General features: G+C 43.1%; 1 protein-coding gene across 2 annotated transcripts in view; it reads right to left on the bottom strand.

The window, feature by feature from the left end:
• FERMT1 (FERM domain containing kindlin 1) overlaps positions 1 to 20553 on the bottom strand; it is a 40473-nt gene extending 19920 nt beyond the window's left edge. Inside the window, exons 1-6 of one of the 2 annotated variants that reach the window (XM_046678730.1) lie at positions 20079 to 20553; positions 16983 to 17151; positions 14540 to 14773; positions 11528 to 11674; positions 9855 to 10068; positions 8029 to 8131 (exon numbers count right to left, since the gene is read on the bottom strand). In XM_046678730.1, coding sequence (XP_046534686.1) covers positions 8029 to 8131; positions 9855 to 10068; positions 11528 to 11674; positions 14540 to 14773; positions 16983 to 17133 — 849 coding nt within the window. In that variant the 5' untranslated portion in view covers positions 17134 to 17151; positions 20079 to 20553. Of the gene's footprint in view, positions 1 to 8028; positions 8132 to 9854; positions 10069 to 11527; positions 11675 to 14539; positions 14774 to 16982; positions 17629 to 20078 lie in introns of those variants that run through there. The other variant, XM_046678729.1, reaches the window with a different exon arrangement.
• Positions 20554 to 24744: the final 4191 nt, after the last annotated feature.

Here is a 24744-nt window from a genome sequence, read left to right as displayed (position 1 = left end):
TTACGACGCACGAAACTGACTTAATAATCTAAAATTAAACATGCTTAATGGTGAAAAATACCCTGAAGATTATACATTTATAAGACAACATACAGACTGAAAGAAAATACGTGCAATAAATATAAAAGATAATATCTATTATGTTTTATAAAAGCACTCATAAATCAATATGAAAAATGTAAGTAATTCATTAGAAAATGGGACAAATATATAAACAGGCAATTCACAGAGGAAACCAAAATGGGCATACAAATATTGGAAAAGAGGCTCAATCTCACTAATAATCAGAGTTCAAATTTAAACAAGATGGCAATTTCTATTTTCCTACCAGACTTGCCCAGATTATAAGTATTACTAATGTCTGGTGTTGGAGAGGACGTGGTGAAACTGGCACTTTTCTTGTATGAAGTTTGCAGGAAGGCAATTTGCTGGTATGGTTTAGTATCTTTTTGCCTCTTTATAAGCACGTCTATGGTTACTATTCTAAAAAAAACACAAGCACTCATCAAAGATACTTGTACAAGAATGCTCACCACGTTTTTTGAAAGAGCAAAAATTGCAAGCAACTCATGGGTCCCGATAAACTATGGTTTAACCTTTCCTTTGATAATTTTGTAGTGGCTAAAAAAAGTGAATCAGACATATATATACTGATGTGAAAAGATGGCCATGATTTATAATGAAGTAAAAAGAAGTAAGCTACAGAGCAAATAAATGATTCCATTTATGCTGGGGAAAAAGATCTGAAAGTTTGTTCAAAAATATGTTTAGGGGCCTGCCTGGTGGTGCAGTGGTTAAGTTCGCATGTTCTGCTTCTCGGTGGCCTGGGGTTCGCCAGTTCGGATCCCAGGTGCGGACATGGCACTGATTGGCAAAAGCCATGCTGTGGTAGGTGTCCCACATAATGTAGAGGAGGATGGGCACGGATGTTAGCTCAGGGCCAGTCTTCCTCAGCAAAAAGAGGAGGATTGGCAGTAGTTAGCTCAAGGCTAATATTCCTCAAAAAAAAAAACCAAACAAAAAAACCAAACCAAGACAAAACAAAATGTATGTGAAAAAATTCACAAGAATGGTTAGTCATCAAAGTGTTAACTATGGCTGCCTCTTGGGAGAAAGGCATGACAAAGGACTATTTTCCATCTTTACTCTTAATAATTCTTTTTTATGTTTGATTTTTTTTCAAGATTTTTAAATTTTTCCTTTTTTTCCCCAAAGCCCCCCAGTACACAGTTGTGTATTTTTATTTGTGGGTCCTTCCAGCTGTGGCATGTGGGACACTGCCCCAGCATGGCCTGATGAGTGGTGCCACGTCTGCGCCCAGGACCCGAACCGGCGAAACTCTGGGCCACTGAAGTGGAGCGCACCAACCCAACCACTCAGCCACAGGGCCCCTGATTTTTAAAAATTATTTTTAATTGTGGTAAAACACACATAACATAAAATTTACCACTTTTTTTTTGTGAGGAAGATTGTTGCTGACCTAATGTCTGTGCCAATCTTCCTCTATTTTTTTATGTGGGATGCCGCCACAGTGTGGCTTGACAAGTGGTGCTAGATCCACACCAGGGATCCAAACCTGTTAACCCCTGGCTGCTGAAGCAGAGCACACAAACTTAACGACTATGCCACTGGGATGGCCCCCCAAAATTTACCATCTTAACCATTTTTAAGTGTATAGTTCAGTGGCATTAAGAACATTTATACTGCTGTGCAACCATCACCACCATGCATCTCCAGAACTCTTCATCTTGCAAAACTGAAACTCTGTACCCATTAAACAATACCCCCTTTTGTGATTTGTTTTTACAGTACGTATGCATTTTACACTATTCTTAAAAAAATAAAAATATTAAAGAAAACACGGAGGAGGAATAGAAAGATAGGGTACCTAAGCAAACTTATCAATGGCTGATTAGTGTTAGTTTATTTTTCCTTTTGCATTAACCTTATGCATACAAAGAAAAAAAGTGATAGGGAATGTAAAAATCTGAGGGAAGCCAAACCCAGCAAACGGCATGGCTATCAGCTAAGTGGGAAATGTGCCCCGCTGCCCAGGCATGCTCCTCGGCATCTCTAAAGCTGCTGGGAAGGGGAGACAAGTGCAAATCCAAGTGCCTGGTATTCAGGAGGCTGCAATAATAAGAATCTTCAGAAAGTCTGTCTGTTTTGCAGCCTTTGCCAGGTATCATGGAACTCCAGGAGTGAGCCCCAGAATCCTCCAAAAGCAAATCAAAACGCAACGCACACGAGAATATTCCCAGCAACATTATTCACAAGAGCCCCAAACTGGAAACAACCCCATGTCCCTCAAGTGATGGGTGGATAAAATGTGTCCATCTACACAATGGGACACTACTCAGCAGTAAAAATGAACACACGACTGGGGCTGGCCCCGTGGCCGAGTGGTTAAGTTTGCGCGCTCCGCTGCAGGCGGCCCAGTGTTTCGTTGGTTCGAGTCCTGGGCGCGGACATGGCACTGCTCCTCAGACCACGCTGAGGCAGCCTCCCACATGCCACAACTAGAAGAACCCACAACGAAGAATACACAACTATGTACCGGGGGGCTTTGGGGAGAAAAATGAAAAAATAAAATCTTAAAAAAAAAAAAAATGAACACACGACTGACACGTGCAACACCACAGATAAACCCCAAATTCATCATGCCCAGGGAGAGAGTCCAGGCACACAAGAGGACATACTATAGGACTCCATCTATATGAAATTTCCAGGAAAGGCAAAACTCCAGACAGAAAGCACATTAGTGGTGGAGCTGGGGCAGGGACTGACCACAAATGAGTAAACTTTTTTGGGTGATGCAAATGTTTTAAAACTGGATCATGGCGATGGTTGCACAACTATATAAATTTACTAAAAATCACATTGTACACTTGCAGTGGGTGAATTTCACGGCATGTAGATTACACAGCATTCAAAAGACAAGACAACTGAAAAAACCACCACATGCGCATCAGAAAAACAAGAAACCCGCCCCCCTCCAAAGACCCTGCTTGAATTCATGGTTGAAAGGCAAAATCTAAATAGTATGTGCAGCCACTGAAGTTTAAATTAGACTAACAAACTCTCACATCTATCTAGCGACTGATCTGTCAATCTATCTGTTTGGCTGTCTGTCTACATGTCTGCCAGTCACTCAGTGTCTACAATCCTAATGCTGTAGGAGTTTCAGTGAGAGTAAGTTGTCACCCAGCAAGGCTTTTCTCTCCAATACAGTCAGTAAAGATTTAAAAAATGTAATAAAAGCTTCCACACCTCAACATACTTAACTCCGCCCAAGCCAAATAAAACAATTCTTTGAAAGAATATTGGGTAAACAGAAGTGACCTGCATTTACACACGGACATTAGAAGAACAGGACCTGGAATAAGATGGCATGAGGACAGGATGAGGAACACAGGCTTTCTCTGTTGTCCCCGGAGAGCTCTGGCTATTCCTCTTGGAGGCTTTTCACACTCCCATTGACGATCTGGGACATCACAAGGTCCCAGGTCTTTCATCAACAGGCATCCAATAGGTCTTCTCTCTGAGAACTCTTTCAGTGGCGTCAGCAACTTAGAAACAAACTTTTCCCTTGGCCCTTGAGTTCCTTGGTCTCATAGTTTATTGAAAATAGAACCCCTAGGCTGGAAGCACACGGGGCCACCTCCACTGCTTGAATCCATCTCTCCCCATCCAGACAATTCCGTAAACGCCTCTCTCCTCCCACCAACCAACAATACAAACAAATAACAAAACCCACCTCCTGGAGTTTTCACACTCTCAAGAAGGGGTTACAATTTGGACATAATCACTGAAGACTCCTTACTAGCTGGGAAGCAGCTTTCAGTATCCTCCCGGCCTCTTATTAAAGCTGATGTGCCTTTTTCTACTGAACAGTTAAAAAAGTACCATGAACTGTTGGAGTTAGAAAAGTTTTTTTTAGGGGGCCGGCCCCGTGGCCGAGTTTAAGTTCCCACACTCTGCTTTGGCAGCCCAGGGTTTCATTGGTTCGGATCCTGGGTGCGGACATGGCACCGCGCATCAGGCCATGCTGAGGCAGCGTCCCACACAGCACAACCAGAGGCACTCACAACTAGAATCTACAACTATGTACTGGGTGGCTTTGGGGAAAAGAAGAGGAGGAAGAAGAAAAAAAGAAAAGTTTTTTTAAATTTACACATTTTGAATGCATTTAAATGGGGCAAAAGAATATATAATGAAGGAATTCATTTTGAATAAACTCTGAAGGGACAAAAGGCTATGCAATAAAAACTTTGCCTCCCTCCCTTGTTCCCCACTCAGGGAGTTTTCCTATGAACTGTTTTGTACCTTGCTCTTTTCATTCAACAATAGACCCTGAATATGTTCCACATCACAAGAAAGCTGACTCATCCTTCTTAACAACATGTTATATGGATGTACTATAATGTATTTAACTAGTTCTCTGTGGATGGATGTTTAGGTGGTTCCCAAACTTTTCCTAAGACAAACAATGTATAATAGCTGTTCTTGTGTACAGACATATCAATTCACATATGTGAGTATAACTATGGTATAAATACCAAGGGGTGGATTTGCTGGGTCAAAGTTATGTAAAATTGTAATTCTGACAGATATTGCCAAATTGCCTTCCACAGAGGCTAGATTAATTTGTACTTTGACCTATAAGCAGTGCATGAGAAAGCCTGTTTCCCCGCATCCTTGCTAAGATAGCATATGAAACTTTTTGATCTTTGCCACTACAAGGCTAAGAGCCACTGTAGTTTCTTTTCTTTTTTTTTTTTTTTTTGAGGAAGATTAGCCCTGAGCTAACATCTGCTGCCAATCCTCCTCTTTTTGCTGAGGAAGACTGGCCCTGAGCTAACATCTGTGCCCATCTTCCTCTGCTTTATATGTGGGACGCCTACCCCAGCATGGCTTGCCAAATGGTGCCATGTCTGCACCTGGGATCTGAACCGGTGAACCCCGGGCTGCCAAAGTGGAACATGCGCACTTAACCGCTGTGCCATGAGGCCGGCCCTATCTGAGGTTTTGATCAGCTTCTTTACCTTGGTCCTACAGCCTGCCTGCATCTCGCTCTGAAAGCCAGAGAAGAGAAGCTTTCTTGTCTGACTACACAACTTAGCTCCATTTTTTTTGGAATTGAGATATAATTGACAGATAACATCATACTTTAGCTCCCAGTTGTAGGGTGCCTTGTATGTTTGCAATGGTTTCACGGGTGCTATCTTTGCTTTTCTTCATTTAATTGTAGATTCTGTGAAAACATCAGCTACCTCTTGAGCTTCTGTATCCCTCTGTCTACTCAGCACATCATAGCAGACTTAAAACATGGTTTTATTTATAGCACTCCATACTTTAGGAGGGGAGAGAGGGGCCAATGCCACAATCCTAACGTGACTGGGGATCACTGTGCCTGTACCCCAAAGTCACGTCCTGCTAGCCTGAGTCTTCCTGTCCCCTTTGGGCTGACAGCTCTTTGGCTGTTAGATTTGAGTTGGTTTTGTTCCTGGGCTATGTAGAGAGAACTCCTTACCAACTAAGCAAGCAGAAGCTGGAGGCCAAAGAGCCTGACGACAGCCCTAGTGACCCCCACCTTCAGTGTCCTTGCCCCCTTCTGGGAGGATGATTCCTTCTGTTTCTTCCACTTTTTAGACAAACATATATTTAACACTGCCCTTCTATGTTTGACATTTATGCCAATGATCTGCCATATGTGAATTCTTTGCGAAGTCACTGACATGTTCCTGACAATTTTTTCAGGGGTAGACTGAGTTTCTTTATTCTTAGCATTAGGCTCAACTGCCAAAGCAAGGGATTTAATGGGGAATCTCTTGGGCAGGAAAGTGACAGGAGGGTCCCCAAGGGCCAGCTGATCCCATCATGGAGCAGGTGACTAGGCAAGTCTAGCTCTCTCAGCATCCTTGCAGCATATGGGGGTGGGTGGCAAAGGAAATATCAGAGGTGGTCCCTATCTCCAAGGAATTTGCAGTTTATCCGTAGAGAAAAATCCGTGAATGTGGTACAATTAGAGGTGTGGGTCCTGAAACTATACTCAATTGTGGCTCAGAGAAGGGAAAGACCCGTGTGACCAAGAGTAGAGAAAAACTCTTTTCTGGAAGGGATAAGACTTGGATGTGGTCTCAGGGCAGGGGTTCTTAGATTTTGGGGTCTGAATCAGGTGGTCCATGAGGTTGAATGAGGAAAAACTACATCTCCATTTATACCAACTTCTAATGGAAATTTAGCATTTCCTTCCATGACGAATGCAGGCAACAAAACCAGTATATTTCAGTGTACTTGTGACTTTGTAACCACCAGAAACACAGATTTTTCCTATTGTATCACAGTTGCTGTTTTCCAGTAATGCTCACACACGTCATCACCACTTTGAAATTATGCTGGTTATGAGACCTGCCACTAGATCCTATTATTTACTCAATTAATTAAACTTAGCATATATTAACATATCCATTTTGAAAAGCATTTTGGTTACTATAGCTCAATATAATTGTTTCATTCTGTAATCTTATGTATTTTGTTTCAGTAATTTGAAAACCTTATTCTCAGGTCCAGCAGTTTCGGGTTCTCAGCTGCTAGCTTAGTTCTTGGCACACAGTTGCTGCCCAACAAATAAACGTATAAGTAAACAAAAGAGGCACAAGTTTGAATAGATAAGATGGGGCCAAATTACTGACTTAGCAACTAGAAAATGCATGAATACGTTTTATTTATGAATTATCTAGTTTCAGAAAAATGTAACGCAGTTTATTAGGATAGATAGCATAAAACAAGATGGCTTACGTTAACTAGGAATTAAGCAAGGCAAGAGTAAAGTCGAGTCAAGAGTGAAGCTTAAAAATAAAACAGCAAGAAATGTATAGATTTGATTCTAACAGACAATGCAAAAAAGAAAACCTGGACAGTTGCATAATTCAGTGTCCTTAAAAAAAAGGCCAAAACGATTGTTTAGAAGGAGCAATTTCTCCTGAAGATTTTATCAAAGAAGAGCTGAAATTTGCTGTTCTGCCACGATTCACTGGAAGCTACACCCTCCAGACATAACCTAGGTCCATGGACATTAAGTTGGATCTAAACCAAGGACTGAGTAGGAACTCCACAGAAATGACCAGGAATGGGCTTCTTCTGAAGAAGATGCCAGTTAGGCAAGCAATAGGAGCTGAGATGGGCCTTTGAAGACCACACTTAAAACCAGGACCAAGGAGAAGACAGTGCCACGAGAGGCAGACACAGCTGTGGATGACAAAAGGGTCTACACGGAAAGGTGGCCTGAGGCAGGCTCCTCAAACAACTGCTCAGCAGGAAATGGAGAAGAGCAACAAGCACAAAACTGGATGGAAACGATGCGACGAAATCACCCTGTGCACTCAGAGGACCAGTGACGCAGTTCACATTTTCTACACCCAGCCAATGAAGTGCTGACTCACAACACTAAAGGGCGAATTAGGCACAAGGAAGGGGCAGGAGTTCAGGGGACTTATGTTACCAGTTATCCTAGGAACCTTCAGGTGGGAGATGTGCACTTAAGATGAGAGTTGGTGACCAGCTGGTGTCTTTATTTATATAGATGAGCCCTCTTTCTCATCACCAAAGGCTCATTCGGCACTGCAGTGGGGAGTCTGGTGTGTGCCATCGTGGGGTCCTGGCTGCTCACCAGCACCTGCTCTTAACCTGGGCCATGACAAATCCTTCTGTCCTAAGCATTGAGGACTCCAGCTCTGTGAGCCGCTCTCTTCTTGCTCCTTCATTCCTGTGAATGGAGAGGGGCAGTGCACACCATGCTGGGTGTGAAGACCCCTAGGGACTCCCGCTAACTCACGGGCAGCTGACCACGCTCGCCAGAAACTAAAAGATGAAAATTCAGAGACCAGTGTACATTTATTGGTCTCACCCTGCAGTGCTAAACAGAAGATTACACAAATTACTTCTAATTTTGATAACTAAATGATTCAATTTTACACTTCCACGCATTCACATTAAAAAAAAGAGAATAGAGAAAAAGTATCTTACTTTGGGATTCAAGTCAAAGAAAGTGTAGTATTTAAACCGTAACAGCAGCTGCTCATCCTCCTGGATGCCTTGTTCCATAAGAGAACGCGAGGAGTCTAGCCAACTAGAAAACAATAGGATAAGTTTTAAAAGTCAATCAATTTTACACATATATATTATAGTATTATACAATATGTCTATATATACATATACACGTAAATGTATACATGTGTATATATGTGTATATATAGACATATGTATGTCTATATACAGATACACATATATATCACACAGACACATATACCCCCTTGAACAAAGTCCAAGTAAGTAATATAACCAAAAACCAGTAAGCAAGAGGACTTGACAAAAGCTTATAGCTGCATTTTTCCTCACAGCTTTTACAGCTTTCCAAGTGCATTTTGTATATGTATTTTTTCTCACCGACACTTTAAAGTAACTCAGTGAAGGAGCCAGGGCACTTCTTATTTTTCTTATTTTTCTTGATTTTATGGATGAGGAAACTGAGTCTCAGTGACATTAAGTGATATGTTCAAGGTCACATGTCTTGCGGTGGAACCAGAATGAGAACCTGTACTTGCTGACTACCCACACGGCCTCTCCTCTACACCAGCTGATCCAACCTAAAGCCAGCTCTATCCTTTTGTCTAGAACTTGCTGTAATGATGGAAATATTCTATATTGGCCTGTCCAACAGAGTAGCGTCTAGCCACATGTGGCTACCGAAGATTTAAATGTGGCTAGGGTCATGTTTTAATTTTAATTAAATTCAAATTTAAATGTAAATATCCTTATGTGGCTAGTGGCTCCTGTACTGGAAAGTACATTTCTAGAGTGGAAACATAAATACTGGGTGATAGGGAGGGGTGGAGATTAAAAGTAACAACAAAACGCGGCGGGGATGAGCGTCATCCAACACCACTGATTGAAAATGGCTTCAACGTCTATTACATTAGGCCCTGTGGAGAACAAGGATAAGGGAGATGCGATCCCCATCCTAAAGGAATTGACAGTCCAGTGGGGGAGACCAAGCCTCATAACAAAAGAACAAAGTGACAGTGGAGGCAGCAAGGTGTTTGTTAGAACTCAGAGAAGTGACTGATCTTGAGTTGTGACATCTGGGAAGGAGACACTATGTGGCTGGGCCTTAAAGAGGCAAGGACTGGCCAGCAGAGCAGGAGAAAAGGAGAAGAATCCTGGAGCAGAGCAAAACATAGTGGCGAGGTAGCAACAGAAAGCGAGTGTGCCCCATGGTGGCATGGGGTACAGGAGAGCACAGTAGGATAGGGAGCTATCAGCTGGGCCAGACCTCAGAGGGAGGAGAATGCTGTTAACAAATTTGACTTTATTTGGTGAACAAGAGGGAGTGAACAGTTCGAGAGTATTTTCTGAGACCACTTCAGACAAAGCTGAAGGACTCACTCCTTAGAATGCCTGACGACAGATGTGGTGTTCTATAAGACAGTGTGGGCCAGGTGGGCCACCTGGGGTCTCCCCCACTGACCCATGGGGGCCAACTCACTTATAAACTGCTCTACATCCCATAAAACACACTTTGCACACCTGTAGGGGCAAAGAATTAGCAGTTACACATGGTAAACCATTGAGTTACCTGAACACATAAATGCTATCACCCTTTAAAAGTGCTGAAATGACCACAGGCCACATTTTTCCCTTTTGTTGTTAAAATCAGTACTGAGTTTTGCTCACAGTATATAACTCCCAGGCGTGCTAACTTCAAAACTAAACAAACCCTCTCCCCTATCTCTATAGCATCTTACTATATCAACATCGGTTCACAGAGAAGCAAAACGGAGCCACATCCTTACCCGGCGTTAAGCTTCGCTTTATCAACCAGAGACCGAGGCTGGTACATATCAGCAAGCGCTTCTGGTGACTGGGGGGGTTGGCTGAAGGCGAGGATGCTACAGTTTTGTTCGGTCAAAGGGCTGTCACTGAACCAAGTCATGGTGGACGAAGCGGGCGTTCCGTTGACGGGGTCATACGTGGGAGTCATGGTTTTACTGTACAAGCCAGGACTTACTGCAGGGCAGAGGGGAGCACGCACTATGATATGAGATTCTTTGGAAAAATAAGTACTAATATTGCCTATACTGAAATGGATTTTGAATTTAAATGTCTGTACCATTTAAAATAATTAGATGAGACATGATTGATGGGGAGAGAAGTTATACACAGGTAAAGCTCTTGCCTGAATATTTAGCTCATGAAAGCTTGGGCATTTATAGGCTGTCAAAGTTTCCAAAATCAACCCAGACAAATGTTGGGGACTATTTCTTTCTCAATAATTCAAAATTCTCCTACTTCAGCAGTGAGCTTTGGCAAGAATAGAGAACCAGAGATCTCACAGAATGCATGTACATACTATATTTTGGGGCAAATCCCTTAAAAAATAGCAGTACTTGTCAATTTTAAGAACCCTGCTAATTGATGGTTTATAAATCATCTGACTCTAATTTGCATAAGGAAAGCGTAAATAATCCCTCTTATCCTTTGCATTGGGATATACTATGCAAGAAAATCCTCCATGTTGCAAGCAAGTTAGAGCTTTATTTATTCATTTTTTATTTATTTTATTTTATTTTTTTTGAGCAAGATCCGCCCTGAGCTAACATCTGCTGCCAATCCTCCTTTTTTGCTGAGGAAGACCGGCCCTGAGCTAACATCCGTGCCCATCTTCCTCTACTTTATATGTGGGACTCCTGCCACAGCATGGCGCACCAAGCGGTGCCATGTCCACACCCGGGATCTGAACCGGTGAACCCCAGGCCGCCGAAGCGGAACGTTCGAACTTAACTGCTGCGCCATCGGGCCGGCCATTAGAGATTTATTTTTATGTAAAAAGAAAAGGATGATGCTTTTCCAGAATTTTACCTGCCCTCCTGTTACATGATCAATGCAAAATTTAAATTGAATTCAGGAAAGAGTCACATGAAGACAGCATCAGGAAAAGACAAGCATATTTGAGTGACCCAAACAATCTCCTTTCCCCCTAAAGGCAAGGCCAGTTCTACTAAAGTTTTGCATTCATCAGCAACATAATACATACAATTAAAATAATGAGCTGTAACACATCCCTTGTTAAAAAAAATGGTCAGTTCTAAAATTAATTAGACATCCTTTCTCATCACTGCAATTTTGTTTGAGGGAGAGGGGGCGGGGGGAAGAGGAAAGGCAGAGCAGAGGGGAGGAGAGTTCTTGGGATCTAGGAATTTAAGAAATTCTTGGATTTAAGAATGAACTATGGCCAGCCCCGGTGGCCTTAGTGGTTAAGTTCCATGTGCTCCGCTTCAGCAGCCCAGGTTTGGTTCCCAGGCATGGACCTACAACACTCATCTGTTAGCAGCCATGCTGTGGTGGCAGCTCACATGAAGAAAAAAAGGAAAAAAAGAGGAAGATTGGCAATGGATGTTAGCTCAGAGCGAATCTTCCTGGGCAAAAAAAAAAAGAGTGAACATTTTACACTTGTCACAAATCTTACCTGGTGAACCTGAAATGGTTGGTGAACACTCCAGGTTTAAAATATCTTCAATGATGGGCTCCTTATTATTTTTATCTTTTTTTTTCTTCTTTTTAAAATAGTCACTAGAAGGCTTTAACAAGGAAAGTTCTTCTGATCTTCTAATATCTAATAAATAAATATACATAAAAAAGAAAGAAGAAAATCAAAAAGTAAAGAGAAAACTCCTTCTAAGACTCAGTCATGGTGGGCATCCGAAACCATTTCTCAGGAAATTCCTGAGAAGTAAATGGACCCAAACTGAATTCCTTTTGATGAAACGGAAGGGGAACAGAGACGCCCCAAAATGGGTGTGTGTGTGGGAGTCAAACAGTGGAGGGAGATTCAGTCTAGTAAAATTTCTAGTTTATTTTTTCATTTACTGTGAAAATATTTTAAACACACTCAACACAAAGGGACTAGTATAATTGTCCCCTTCACGTGCTCATCACCCAGCTCAGTCACTACCAGCATTTTGCTATTCTTGTGTCATCTGTTTACTAGCAATTCTTCTCTCACTCTCTCCCTCCAACCTTCTTTCCTCCTCCCTCCCTCCCTTTCTTTTGTTTTTTAAACAACAACCAAGGACTCTGCCTTTTTTCTTTATGGACCAACATCCTGAGAGCCTTTCTCTTACACAACGCCCAAGAGCTAATTACATCTATGTGGTGGGCATCACTGGTGCCCTACCCATCTCTTCTTGGCCCTCACCATTTCAGTGCACTCTGACTTGACTTCCAGTGGTGGCTAGGACACGTATCTCTCTGCCCAAGGGCTTGCTCTGGATGCCAGTGTCTGCACTGCCCAGATACAGATGCCAACAGTCCATACAAGTTTGGAGCATTAACGCACCCAAGAGCAGCCCTCAATGACCGGCGAGAATGGTGTATTAACACTCCAGCTCCCTCACCCCTTGGATGGGATAGCTCTGAGGCATGTCTACACTGTCTCCCAGAGGTCCCCAGTTGCCCACAGTGACATGATTGGTGACACTCACCTATTGGTGGCCTTCTCTTCCCACTCCCACTTCCCCATCCCCAAACCGTGTTTCCTTGCATCACCTCCCAAATAAATATTTGTACTTGAATCCTAATCTCAGGGTCTGCTTCTGAATAACTCAAACCAAGAAGATCATGCCCATTTTCCTCCATTAATCAAACATATCTCTAATTGTCATTGCCATTCAGAAGTGATAACTATGCATCACACGGAGCTGCTATGATCCCAGGTAAAAGTCAAGGAATGCAGATGTCAGTCCGAGTCTCTGGGTAGCTCTCCTGGAGGCAAATGCACTGAGTCTGCAGGTCCTCCCACTTCTGGGTTCACACACTGCTTAGTGCTGAGACTGAGGTGAGCAGTTCAGCTTGATTCTCTCCCTAGTAACCAAGGGTGCCTGATTGTCAGGTTGCAACATGCACCTGTGACCATTCTGAATGCATAATTTACACACAAAACCTGGAGACGAAGCAAAATTTCCAGTGGAAGCATTAGAAACAAATCAAAACAAAAAGCCCCTATAGCTTCTACGCCCAAGATCTGTGTCTTTTCTTCGAGGGAAAAACCATTATATTGCTAAATTTGCTTTAGGTTCAATGGATCAGATATAAAACATGATTATTAGGAATGCCAAGCTATGCTCTAAAACTACCATGAAGATACAATCTGGGAAAGAGAAGAACATATGACTGCTTTATTTCAAAACCTCAAGTTCTTGGCTCCAGCGACAACGTGTGCTTCCAGTCCACTGTGATGGGTGGAATGTACGACTTTATTTAATCATTTACTTTGTTTTCTAATCTTCATCAGAATCTTACTGAAAACAAGGTGCCCTGGTGCTTGCCATTTGCTCACCACACCTCAGGGACACTACCAGAGCTTATGTTCTAAATGGAAGGCTTCACTCATTTGTTCACTCAACAGTTACTGAGCAGCTAGTGTGATGGGCATCATGCTATGTGTTAGGAACACAGATGTGTCAAGAAACAGTTTCTGTCTTCACCCTATTTAAGACCATCCCAGCCTCCAGTGCCCCACACTGGCACCCCCAATCCTATATGTATTACCGTACCTTTTCCTTTTTTCTCTACCTATCTCCTTTTAATCTTATTTTTCACATTTATTATTTATTTTGTCTCTGTATGCTAGAATTAAGCTCAAAGAGGGAAGAGATCTTTGGCTATTTTTTTTGCTAACATATCCCTACCGTTCACCACAATACCTGCCTAATCCATTCATATTTGTTGAAGGAGGAATGAGCCGTTTATAGTTTCATGGGGAAGATACAGCACTCACTCATATATTGTATACACTGTATTCAAATCCCGGACCTTAGCCTTGGAACCGAAGAATCTATCTACACACTTTCAAAAATATAAAATAACAATAGCTTCATGATGCAGGGTTTGCTCTCATTATGAAAGTCCCACAAAGAAATGGTTTGGGCAGTACTGTCCCTAATGACTGTTAAACTCATGGGACACTAACCCCTAAAAATTAGATTTCAATCCATAAATAAGTATACCTTTCTGCTTAAAATCAACTCCACAAATGATTTTTGTGGACAGAGCTATTTACTGGAGCCAACTGTCAGTGAAGCAATTAAGATAATGCAACACCATTATCTCAAAAACAATAAAGACACCTTGGCTCTATGGTGATAATGATTTAATGGAACTCTTTTTGTTTGTCTTAGATACAACGATGAGTTTCGTCCGGCTTGGAGAAATGAATTTTGCAGGGGGAAATCTTAATGGGTTTGTCTCTTCTGCTTACAAATCTCTTCTGAAACAGTTTTAAGCATTGAGGAAATGAGTCTATTTCAATAATGTTCCATTTGGTTTAACTCCATTTAAATGGCTAAAGTCCCCAGAACTGGGCTTGAAAAGTGTGTTTCCTAATAAGGAAGGCAACTTCTTGTAGACAGAAAGCACACACAATTCTCCTGCCCTCTTTTGCTAAGGGTCCAAAGGGCACGGGGGCCCCCGGGGTACTCACTCAGGGCTCTGCAGATGTCACTCACAGCCTTAAAAACCACAGCTGAGAAGCTGACTCGCAATCTCACCGTCTTCACATTCGGCAGGCGGAGGCGAAGCATTTTATGCTGAGGGGTGAAGAGAAGCTTTGCATCTGCCTGGACTCCGTATTTGTCCAGAGTCCAGTGCGTTTTCAGAAGCCAGCAACGTTTCTGTTCCCACCAAAGGGCAAAGTCTGACCAGTCTTGGGATATGTCTGCAAAATGGAAAATACAATGAAATAAAATGAGTGCGTGCTCTAGAGTCAATTTCATTATGCGTAAAAACTGAAACAAACAACTGATATTCAGCTTCCCGTGTCCTTTTACCACTCAAGGCCCAACAATTCTTGGCTTCTCTTCAAAGTCCATAAGGTGGGGCAGGTAGAAAACAGACACTGAACCTTACCACTGCTACATTTAAACACTGTGGAAGGAACAGAAACGTACAAATTTTGTTGATGATGAAATGCTGAAGTTCTTTCCTAAAATTCTTTAGTGCCGTGGCCGTGCCTGGGAAGGCCAGAGCTGTTGGTTTTGTTTAATCAAGATTATCTCTCTAATAGAAATGCATCCTTACACCACTGGATTCCATGGGAATATAAACAGCTCCCAATCTAGGCCCACACTGAAGTTCTGTAAAGCTGGTATTTCCCTCTTGGTAATGTCCACCTCCTTTATCAGTACCACCATAATCCCAGTTTGCAAAGTGTCTACATTGAAATCAGAGGTGAAGATTTTCTCTCTCTCAATGTCAGCGTCAACACTGAATCTTTCCCCTCCTTCAGCGTGGGCATCAGAGTTGGATCTTGTCCCTTCGTCAATGTGGGAGTCAATATTCAATCTTTTATTTTGCTAATTAAGAGCCACCACTATTTTTTTTTTTTTTTTTTTTTTGGTGAGGAAGATTGGCACTGAACTAACATCTGTTGCCAATCTTCCTCTATTTTAAAAAAATGGTTTCTTGGGGCTGGCCTGGTGGCGTAGTGGTTAAGTTCACACACTCTGCTTGGGGGGGCCCAGGGTTCGTGGGTTCAGATCCTGGGCGCGGACCTACACACTGCTCACCAAGCCATGCTGTGGTGGCATCCCACAAACAAAGTGGTGGAAGATTGGCACAGGTGGTAGCTCAGCAACAATCTTCTTCAAGTAAAAAGAGGAAAACTGCCAACAGATTTTAGCTCAAGGCCAATCTCCACCCACCCCCCACAAAGAAAGGTTTCTCTCTTTCTCTTTTTAAATTAGCAAACCTTTCTCTCAATGTTGTTACTAGAAGTATAAACTGCGGTAATTATTTTAGAAAATCCTAGTATTCAGCAATTCCTCTCTGAACTATATACCCAACAAAAACGCCTATATATCATCACCAAAAGACATGTACCAAAGTAGCCTTGTCCATTAGAACCCGAAAATGGAAACAACCCAAATGCATATCAAAAGGTAAATGGATAAATGTGGCATCATCATACAGTGGAATATTATACAGCAATGAGAATAAATGGACCCAAACTATATGCAAGAATATGGATAAATTACACAGACATAAAGTTGAGTGAAAGAAAGCAGATGTGTAAGCATATATCCTGTATAATTCCACTCACATATTGTTCAAAAACAAGTAAAATTATTCCTATGGCGTTAGAATTCAGGATAATGGTCACCCTTGTCGGGGCAGTGACTGGGAGGGGCAGGTGCAGGACTTGGGCAGGGGAACAGGAAATGTTCTATTTCTTGATCTGGGTGGCGTATTTCTACATGACTGTGAAAATTCATTGAACTGTATACTTATGATAAGTGCACTTTTCTGTATGTACATTATACTTCAACAAAGACTTATTTTAAAAAGAAACTGTATCTCACTTGGTAAATGAAAAGCCAACATCCATGGCCTTAGATAGGAGATAAAAATAACTAGAAAGAAAACAGAACCTTCTTAAATTCTAGGTCAATCTGTTGACTTGTGTCGTGAAGACTCTGACCCTGGACACTTTCTTTGCATAAATAGGGAGAGGAGCAAACGATGGATGAGTGTTAAAGACACATTAGCACCAGGCTGCCTCTACCACTGAGCAATCCAGCACTAACAGAGCATTGAGGCAGCAGTTCATTGCCATGCTACCTAAAGTCACCCTAGACGTCACAGTGGAATGCGCCCTGTCCTTGTGGAAATAGGGCTTTAAACCTACGGGGAGCTTTTGTTTGTCACCAAAGACTCAAGTTCTTACAAGGGTGGTCAGGGGTTCAGTTTGTGGCTCTTGCAGCTTCCCTATTTATTTTCTTCCTTGGGGGAAGAGGCCTGTTCTCTGTGCCATCGCAAGATGGATCATCAGAAAAATAGACCATCAGACAACCTAGATCAGCTATTTAGTGGTGAGGCAACAGACAAGGTTATCAACATAGAGAAACCATAAAGAGACAGTAACTTACTGATCTGTTCTACCAACTTGAGCATCACTCCCCCGACATGCAGATCTCCGGACACTCTCAATGTGATGTCTTTCTGCTCCTCTTCATTAGGATGGTCAACTCGGACCACGAGCTCCCAAGAAGCAGACGCAAAGTCACTGGACGAGAGCATCGTGGCAAACGCGGGTGTCTGAAGCATAAAAGGGCAGACATAGATCAGAACATGAGAAGGAAAATGGAGCCTGCCAGGAGATCCTGCAGAGCAAAACGGAGTTTTTTTTTTTCATTTTAGTGTTCTCTTAAAAAAAATGTGCAGGGTTCCCAGGGTCCGAGATTAAATTCAGCATTTTAATTTTAAAGACAAAAAGTCTTATAGAAATGGTCTCAAGCCTTCTAAATTTATGTTCTTTATCTTTCCATGACCCCCAGACCACATGGTTATTTATTTTCTGTGCCTGCCCACCGCACCCATCTTCATTTTCCCGCTCTACTGACTTTTCTTGATCTTCTCTGAACTATTCCAGCAATAGGAAACAAATCATGGCAAACCTCGATGATAGCTTTTTTAAAAATCAACTTTATTGACGTATAATTTGCATACAATAAAACAGATTTTAAATGTACAGTTCCACGTGTTTTGTTGTATGCAAATTATATCTCAATAAAGCTGATTTTAAAAAGGATGTCATTAAAATCTTTCTCTGCCTCCAATGTACATTCATATGTATTATGACACTCCTTCTAAAATATTGATGACCTCTTCTGGTCAGAAAAGTCAAAAAATAAAAATATAGCAAAATAGTTTCTGTTTCAGTCACATAATATGTAGTTTTACCTTAAACGCAGATAAAGATATAGGTCACTAATAATTACTGTCACGTGTTTGATTTACTTCAGTTACTGTTTTATATCACATAAAAGGTGATAATTAAGTGCATCAATTAAGTTTTGGGACAAACCTTGGGCAAAAGATTTAAAACAGGAGTGACAGACATACAAAGCCCACTTTTCAAAGTACAGACAGGGGTGAGAACTTCAAGCCTACAGTGTTCCTCTCATTGGAGGGACCAGAATGAAAGAAGCTAAGAAGGATCAAAACTGAAATGTTTCAGGGGGTAATAGGAACACTGGAATCCCAAACTGGCAGAACCTAAAATGCCATCTCTCTTAAACAGAAAGCAAAGGCTATTACCTCTCCTGGCTATTTTAAGATTTAAAAGAAAAATCAGTCATTCAAGTGATAACAAATCTTTTTCACCTTAGTAGGTAAAGACAGCTTATGAGAAGTCCATGTTTTCATTAGGCCTATTTTTGAGAAACATCAGAGCACCCAAACACCTAAGAAAGGTCTTCTCTAGCTGAAAGTGCACATGAATGCCCAGAGGATCTTCCCAACACGCAGATTCCATTCGGCAGGCAGGTCTGTGGGGCAGATGAGAGACTGCATTCATAACAAGCTCCATGCGATGCTGGTCTGGGGCTCACAGTTTTGAGGGTAAAACGACCAAGTGAAAAATCGGCTCCAGGGCTCAGTTCCTCCCTTCAACCTACTCAAATCAACATTAAGGGAAAGACTATGGTGATATCTGAGAAACACTATTTTTAATAATAAGCAATAATTAAACCACGAGTGTCATACTAGTTTTGTGTTCTTTTGAAACTGTTTACATTTGTAAATGTATGAGAACCTCAAAATACACAAAATAGGTAAACACTGCAAATCTGAACAGGCTCGGGACAGATTTTACTTGTTCAAATCAAATTCAAGAGTTCAGAAATAGCTCCTTATGTTTTTATGACCAGAAGGATCCCAGTGATGTAAGGCTTGTCCCTCCCAAGGCAGAGGCATACATGGAGATGTCATGCATAGGCGGTGTCACACATGATCATATTGGGCTAACCACCCATCTCCCCGTCGTGTTCAGCCTCAGGGCCTTTTATTATGTAGTACGTGCTGGGTGATGTACTCTGTGTTTAATTACTGTTCTTGTGTTATCTCCTTCATTCTCTCAGCAACCCCATTTAGAAATGAGGACAAAAGGCTCAGAGACCTTAGGCAACTTGTTGGAAGTCACAGAGCAAGTTAGATAGTTGAGCCTAGATGGAAATCCAAGTGTTTCTAACTTCTAACTCTTAAACACCACGCTGGGACACCTCCTGGACAATGTTGCAATGCCAATATGAAACAAAACTCTTAAAACCACAGGGTGAAACCCTCAGCTGCCTTCACTAAGCATTTCTACTAACATAATCCTTCCCAGTGAGGGGATAATAAAGACGTCTCCTTCATAGTCAAATTCATAACCTGGCATTGAACTGTCTGACTTTAAGATCCGTACAATTTCTAAAATACTGATTTGAGGCTTAGTTATTTAAAAATGTTTTGTACATAAAGGAAATACCTTTGTTTTAAGGTGACTTTTTACTGCTTGTTTCATGAGCAATCAGACATAAAGTCTTTTCCTAACAGGGGCCATCAAAACACTTCTCATTTAGGGAATAGATGCAGATCCCCTTACGACGAAATTCAGGCTAAAGTCTGACACACTGGTTTGCCCACATTCCTCTCTTATCTTTCTGCACCTTCATTTTGGAGTGAATTTCTCCGCAGCAAGCTGTTACTTGTTGAGAGAGCAGCAAACTTTAACCAGGAAAGCACATCTTAGAAACGAGAACAAGAAGCAAAACGCTCCGACAGACCTGCCTGCCCTGGGTGAAGCCCAGCTGCTACCGCCTCCTGTTCTTTATAGAAAATACAAGAAAGAAAGAAAGAGGGAGAGAGACAGACAGAAAGATGGGGGAAATAGCCCCTGACACTTCCCCCTGGAAGATGAGAATGTGTCCAAAGGCCTGCAAGGTCCTGGAGCCCGCAGCGGGTGAAGGGGTTGGATAGATGGTGGGTGGATACCCCCATCAAGGCAGCACCCTCGGCTGGGCGGAGAATTTATTTTCCGCGGCCAGATGCGCAAGGCTAGAGAAGGTGGTCACACGCCGAGGGCATTATTTTCCGTTCAACAGCCATTTAAACGCAAGGGGCTGAAGAAAGAACGGGGCAAGGGTCTCTGAAGTCAGCGGTGCCCCTCCCAGCCCCCTGCCCCCTAGTCCCTTAGCACCCACCTCCGTTCCCGGAGCCCGTGGCGTGCGGCCTCGCAGACAGGCACGTGGCGGGCTGCGCCCCTACCCTCGGGCAGGGACCACCCAGACCGAGCTGGTGGCGCGCGCTGGCGGCGGGGGCGCCCGGTGGCGGTGGCGGTCGGCTAGGCTGCGGCGGGCGAGGGCTGCGCGCCGGTGCACGGTCCCCGCAGGCCAGGCCCAGGCCAGCGCGGCGGGGCAAGCGAGGGCACGTCCAGCCCGGGCCTGCTGGGTCTCGCTCCCCCGAGAGGAGGCGCGTTCCGCAGCCTTTTTTAAGGGCCAAGGGGGGGTCAAAGGCTGCCACACAGCGGGAGGGCTGGGAGAGCCTGGGACGCACGCTCGCCCCGTCTGCCCCTCCTGCGATCTCTCATCCTGCCCCCGCCGAGGCCGCCTCCGGTTTTCCCGGCTCCCCGAGGCCCGCCCGGGGCTGGCCCAGGTGATTAAAGTCCTCCTCCTACCCCTGCCTTCCAGGTTCACACACAGCCCAGGGTGCGTCCCGGCCCGAGACTCTAAGCTCCAGGCTAGAACAACCTCTCTCCTTTAAAGAGCCCCGAGGACCTGTGAGCGCCTGCTGGAAAAAACAAAAGCGGTGCATCTCTGACTAAGAAGGTGAGGTACACCCCTGAGAAGGGAGAGGCGCCCGAAACGCGAACAATGGAAGACCCTGGGGCAACCCCAGGCCACGCCCCATGCGGAAGTCTGGAGTGGCTCACCGCAGACTCACCACCCAGCCGCGCTGCTCACCTTCCTGTCGGATCTACTTCCAAAGAGCGCCGGAAGGGTGGGTGACCTGGGGCAATTTCCACCTCTCCAAGCCTGCTTTGTTCGTGTGACACACATTGGTTGAGTGTTTATTCTCCAGGCCTGGGGCTGAGTTCTGAGGATACAGTGGTTACAAAACAGACATGGAAATTAGAGTTTCCTCATCCGTAAAATGGGTAGAGGGATGCAACATCTGTCACCGTTACACTGCACCATTACAACGCAGTACAATACAGGCTTCTGAGTTACATCAAGTACATAAAGCTTGCCATAACTTAAATATTAATTTAAAATGTTATAAAATTTAGAAGTGGAATCCTTATTTTTCCTTGAATATTGCCAATCAGCCATTATTATGGTTTTGAAAGCATTTTAAATTTAGTTTTAAAAGGTCAGTTGGACAACGGTCAGCAAATATGGGATTTTATAGTTAAAACAATGAAAACTTGAAACTGAATTTCCTGATTTGGTAGTTTGTCAGCTGTGGGAATGGAGCCAACTGTCATCTGGGCCCGTTTGCCTACATGCCCAACACCAGCCCAGCAAATATGCGCTTATCTTGGGCAGAAGATGTCTAAAGCCCACCTTCTGAGACCTTGCTCATGGCTGAGGAGAACAGAGACTGTCAAGATCCCGTGTGTCATCTTGAAGTAGTAATGGCTTTATTTACACCCAATTGGTTTCTCATTTTAGTTGAAAATATCTGGATTGTGCTAAAGAATTTAACTAATTTCACGCCTTCTGCTTGGCCCAGGTTATTTTTTAAGCTTTTAATTGCAATGTTATATCTTTATATTTATAGGCAAGAGCACACATCGTGAATACACAGCTGATGAATGTTTCACGCGCTGAACACACCTGTGTAATGAGCATCCAGATCAAGAAACAGGACATATCAGTCCCCAGAAGTCCGCAGTGCCCCCTTTCAATGACTACCATGCCCACCAAGAGTCACCACTCTCCTGACCTAACTCTTGAGGTGGGCTTTGCTGATCTTTGTATCACGTGTAAATGCAATCGGACAATATATACTATTTTGTGTCTGGTTTCTTTTGTTCAACGTAATGTTTTTGTTTCATCCATGTTGTGTCCTTTTTTCTTTTTTTTTCCTACCTGGTTATTATTCTCATGACACAGGTCTCACCAATCCCCTAAGGCCCTGGGTTAGAAGTGGATTAAAAAGTGTATTCTGGTAGCTGGCCCAATGGTCTAGTGATTAAGTTTGGTGTGCTCTGTTTTGGTGGCCCAGGTTTGGTTCCTGGGTGCAGACCTATGCCACTTCTCCGTGGCCATGCCGTGGCAGTGACCCACATACAAAATAGAGGAAGATTGGCACAGATATTAGCTCAGGGTGAATCTTTCTCAGAAAAAAAAAAAAAGTGTATTCTGGACTTCAAAATTTCATACATATATAAACAAGCAATACTCATTCTATCTCCCTCTTAAAAGACAAGCAGGATCAACACTATGAGTCAATTATTTAATTAATCCACATATATTAATGAAGCTTAGTTGTTCATTCAGCCACTATTGCTATGAGCTAGACACTGTAATACATACTGAAAACATGCAGATTAACTAGGCACAGACTTTATCTTCAGATCCTCACAATGATGCTAAGGGATAAAGAAGAGGGGTGTCTAGTTCTTCCAGGTGAGCAGAGTGGAGGGGAGTATGAGAAAAGGTTTCAGAAAGGAGGTGATTTTTGAGATGGAATTTTTTTTTTAAAGATTGGCACCTGAGCTAACATCTGTTGCCAATCTTTTGTTCTTCTCCCCAAAGCCCCCCAGTACATACTTGTATATTATAGCTGTAGGTCCTTCTGGTTGTGCTATGTGGGACGTGCCTCAGCATGGCCTGATGAGCAGTGCCATGTCTGCACCCAGGGTCCGAACTGGTGAAACCCTGGACCGCTGAAGCAGAGCCCGCGAACTTAGCTGCTCAGCCATGGGGCTGGCCCCTGAGACGGAATTTGAAGCACTGGGTAAGAGCTTGATAGTTGTCTATAATAACCTATAGTCTCCAGGAAACTGTCTTAAGGCATCTTTTAGTCAGCAGATAGCTACTGTGCTTGAGTTAGAGGGTGGTGGATAAAGAGGCGCTATGTCTCCCGACCTCAAAATCTTCCATGTTTACAGTGCAAATATGGAAACAATAACCATTATCAGGTACCCATATACCAAAAAACTCACCTGAGAATTAGTGCCCTCAAAAGGAGAGTTAGTCACATCTGCCTTATCATATGGGATGTGAGTAGACTGGGGTGGATGAGAGGCGTGGCCATGTTCCGTGTTCCCTGAACGGAAATAAAGGAGGAGAGGCCCTTTGAGAGTTCCAGCCACTTTAACTTGTTAAACTCAAGCGACTTTCTTCCTCTAGCACGTTCCCACTTCCTCTAAATGAGCCCTCAAGGTTTTAAAAATGCTATATACTTAATTTAGAGAGAATGGAAAAGCTCCTGGAAGGAGAAAAGAGGAGGAGTTTTGTCTTGATTGATGGTTTTATTTGACAAAACAAATGGGATGCTATCCAATGAAAATTTCTGTCTTAAATATTCAGCTTATAAACATGCTAAAAGTCTGGCAACTAAGAAGCAACAACAGACACCTAAAGTGTATTTTCATTTTCACACACTCTCTGGGACTCAGGAGCTGTGTTCATGTTTGTGGAGACCGTGTTCTGCTTAGTGCAAAGAAGCAGAATGTGCCTATTACTGCTACACCTTCCTCTCCAGCTGGATGGATAACCAGCACTTTCTATGCCCAGGCAAGTTCTGTAATTTTTCTCCTTGTGAGGGTGGAGAGGGTGTGTCCTGATGTATCTGCAGGCACCAGATGAAGGGTGAGGAAGAGCAAAGAAAAGTAAGAAGGCCTTGCTGGAGGCCGCACTGGGGCCCCCCACTGAGAATGAGAGGAGCAAGAAAGGTGAGGCTGCCCTCCCTCCCCTCCCCTTCCTTCTCTCTTTCTCTTTCCTTCCTTTGCATCCATCTCAATCAAAGGGTACACTGATAATTAATTCTTCCTCTTCTCCTGATTATGAAGTTACTTTCCCTGGAGAAAACTAACAATTTCCTCTAGAATCTTCCAGAGATAGTTTATGCAAGTACACTAACTATTTTTGCCTTTTATGCAGGTGATAGTATTCTACACATATTCTACTGCATTTTGCTTTTCTCACCTTAAAATATCTTGGTGATTGTAGGGGCCATTAGTCACAGTCATGGCTGCCTACTATCCTTGGAAAGTCCTCTTTATATTTGTAGAAATCCTCATGTTATTATCCCAGTCTAGAAATCAGAAATGCAAATTCCCAGCCTCCCTTGCAGCTAGGACACAGGCCTACAGCCTAGACTCTGTCACTTGGATACACTCAGGCACTGATATCAGCTAAACACTAGGTTGACGTAAGGGAAGCCATATTGTAGAACAGAAAGCACATTGTAACTTTGAATGACCTCTGATCAACTAACGCAGACATGCTCTGTAGATTTTTGTAGCCCCTCCCAGCTGCTTTAAGATGGTAACTTTGTCCTTTGGAGTTCCTTAGGAATGTGATGACCCCCAGCCTATGCTGACAGCCGTCATCAATGACAACTGAAAGATCATGGTATAGGGCATTGCTCCATTCTCTGATGCAGATCCAGTAAAACAAAGGACTATCAGGAACTGGGACCAGATGTCTGCCCCACCCAGAGACCAGCAACCTCCCCCACCTGGAGACCACCCCCACATATAACTGTCCTGTAGTCTTTGTTCTGTAAGATAGTTCTTTTGGATATTATTTGGACGTCTTCCTTCCTGCTAGCAAGCTGTAATAAAGTCCTTTCTCTCCTACCACCTTGCCTCCTGATTATTGGTATGTCTTGTCGCAAGGAGATGACCCCACTTGG

The sequence above is a fragment of the Equus quagga genome, chromosome 12 (genome assembly GCF_021613505.1).
Source record: "Equus quagga isolate Etosha38 chromosome 12, UCLA_HA_Equagga_1.0, whole genome shotgun sequence".
Lineage (NCBI taxonomy): Eukaryota > Metazoa > Chordata > Mammalia > Perissodactyla > Equidae > Equus > Equus quagga.
Note: the sequence above shows the minus strand (reverse complement) of the source record. Positions and strands in the feature narration are given on the sequence as shown.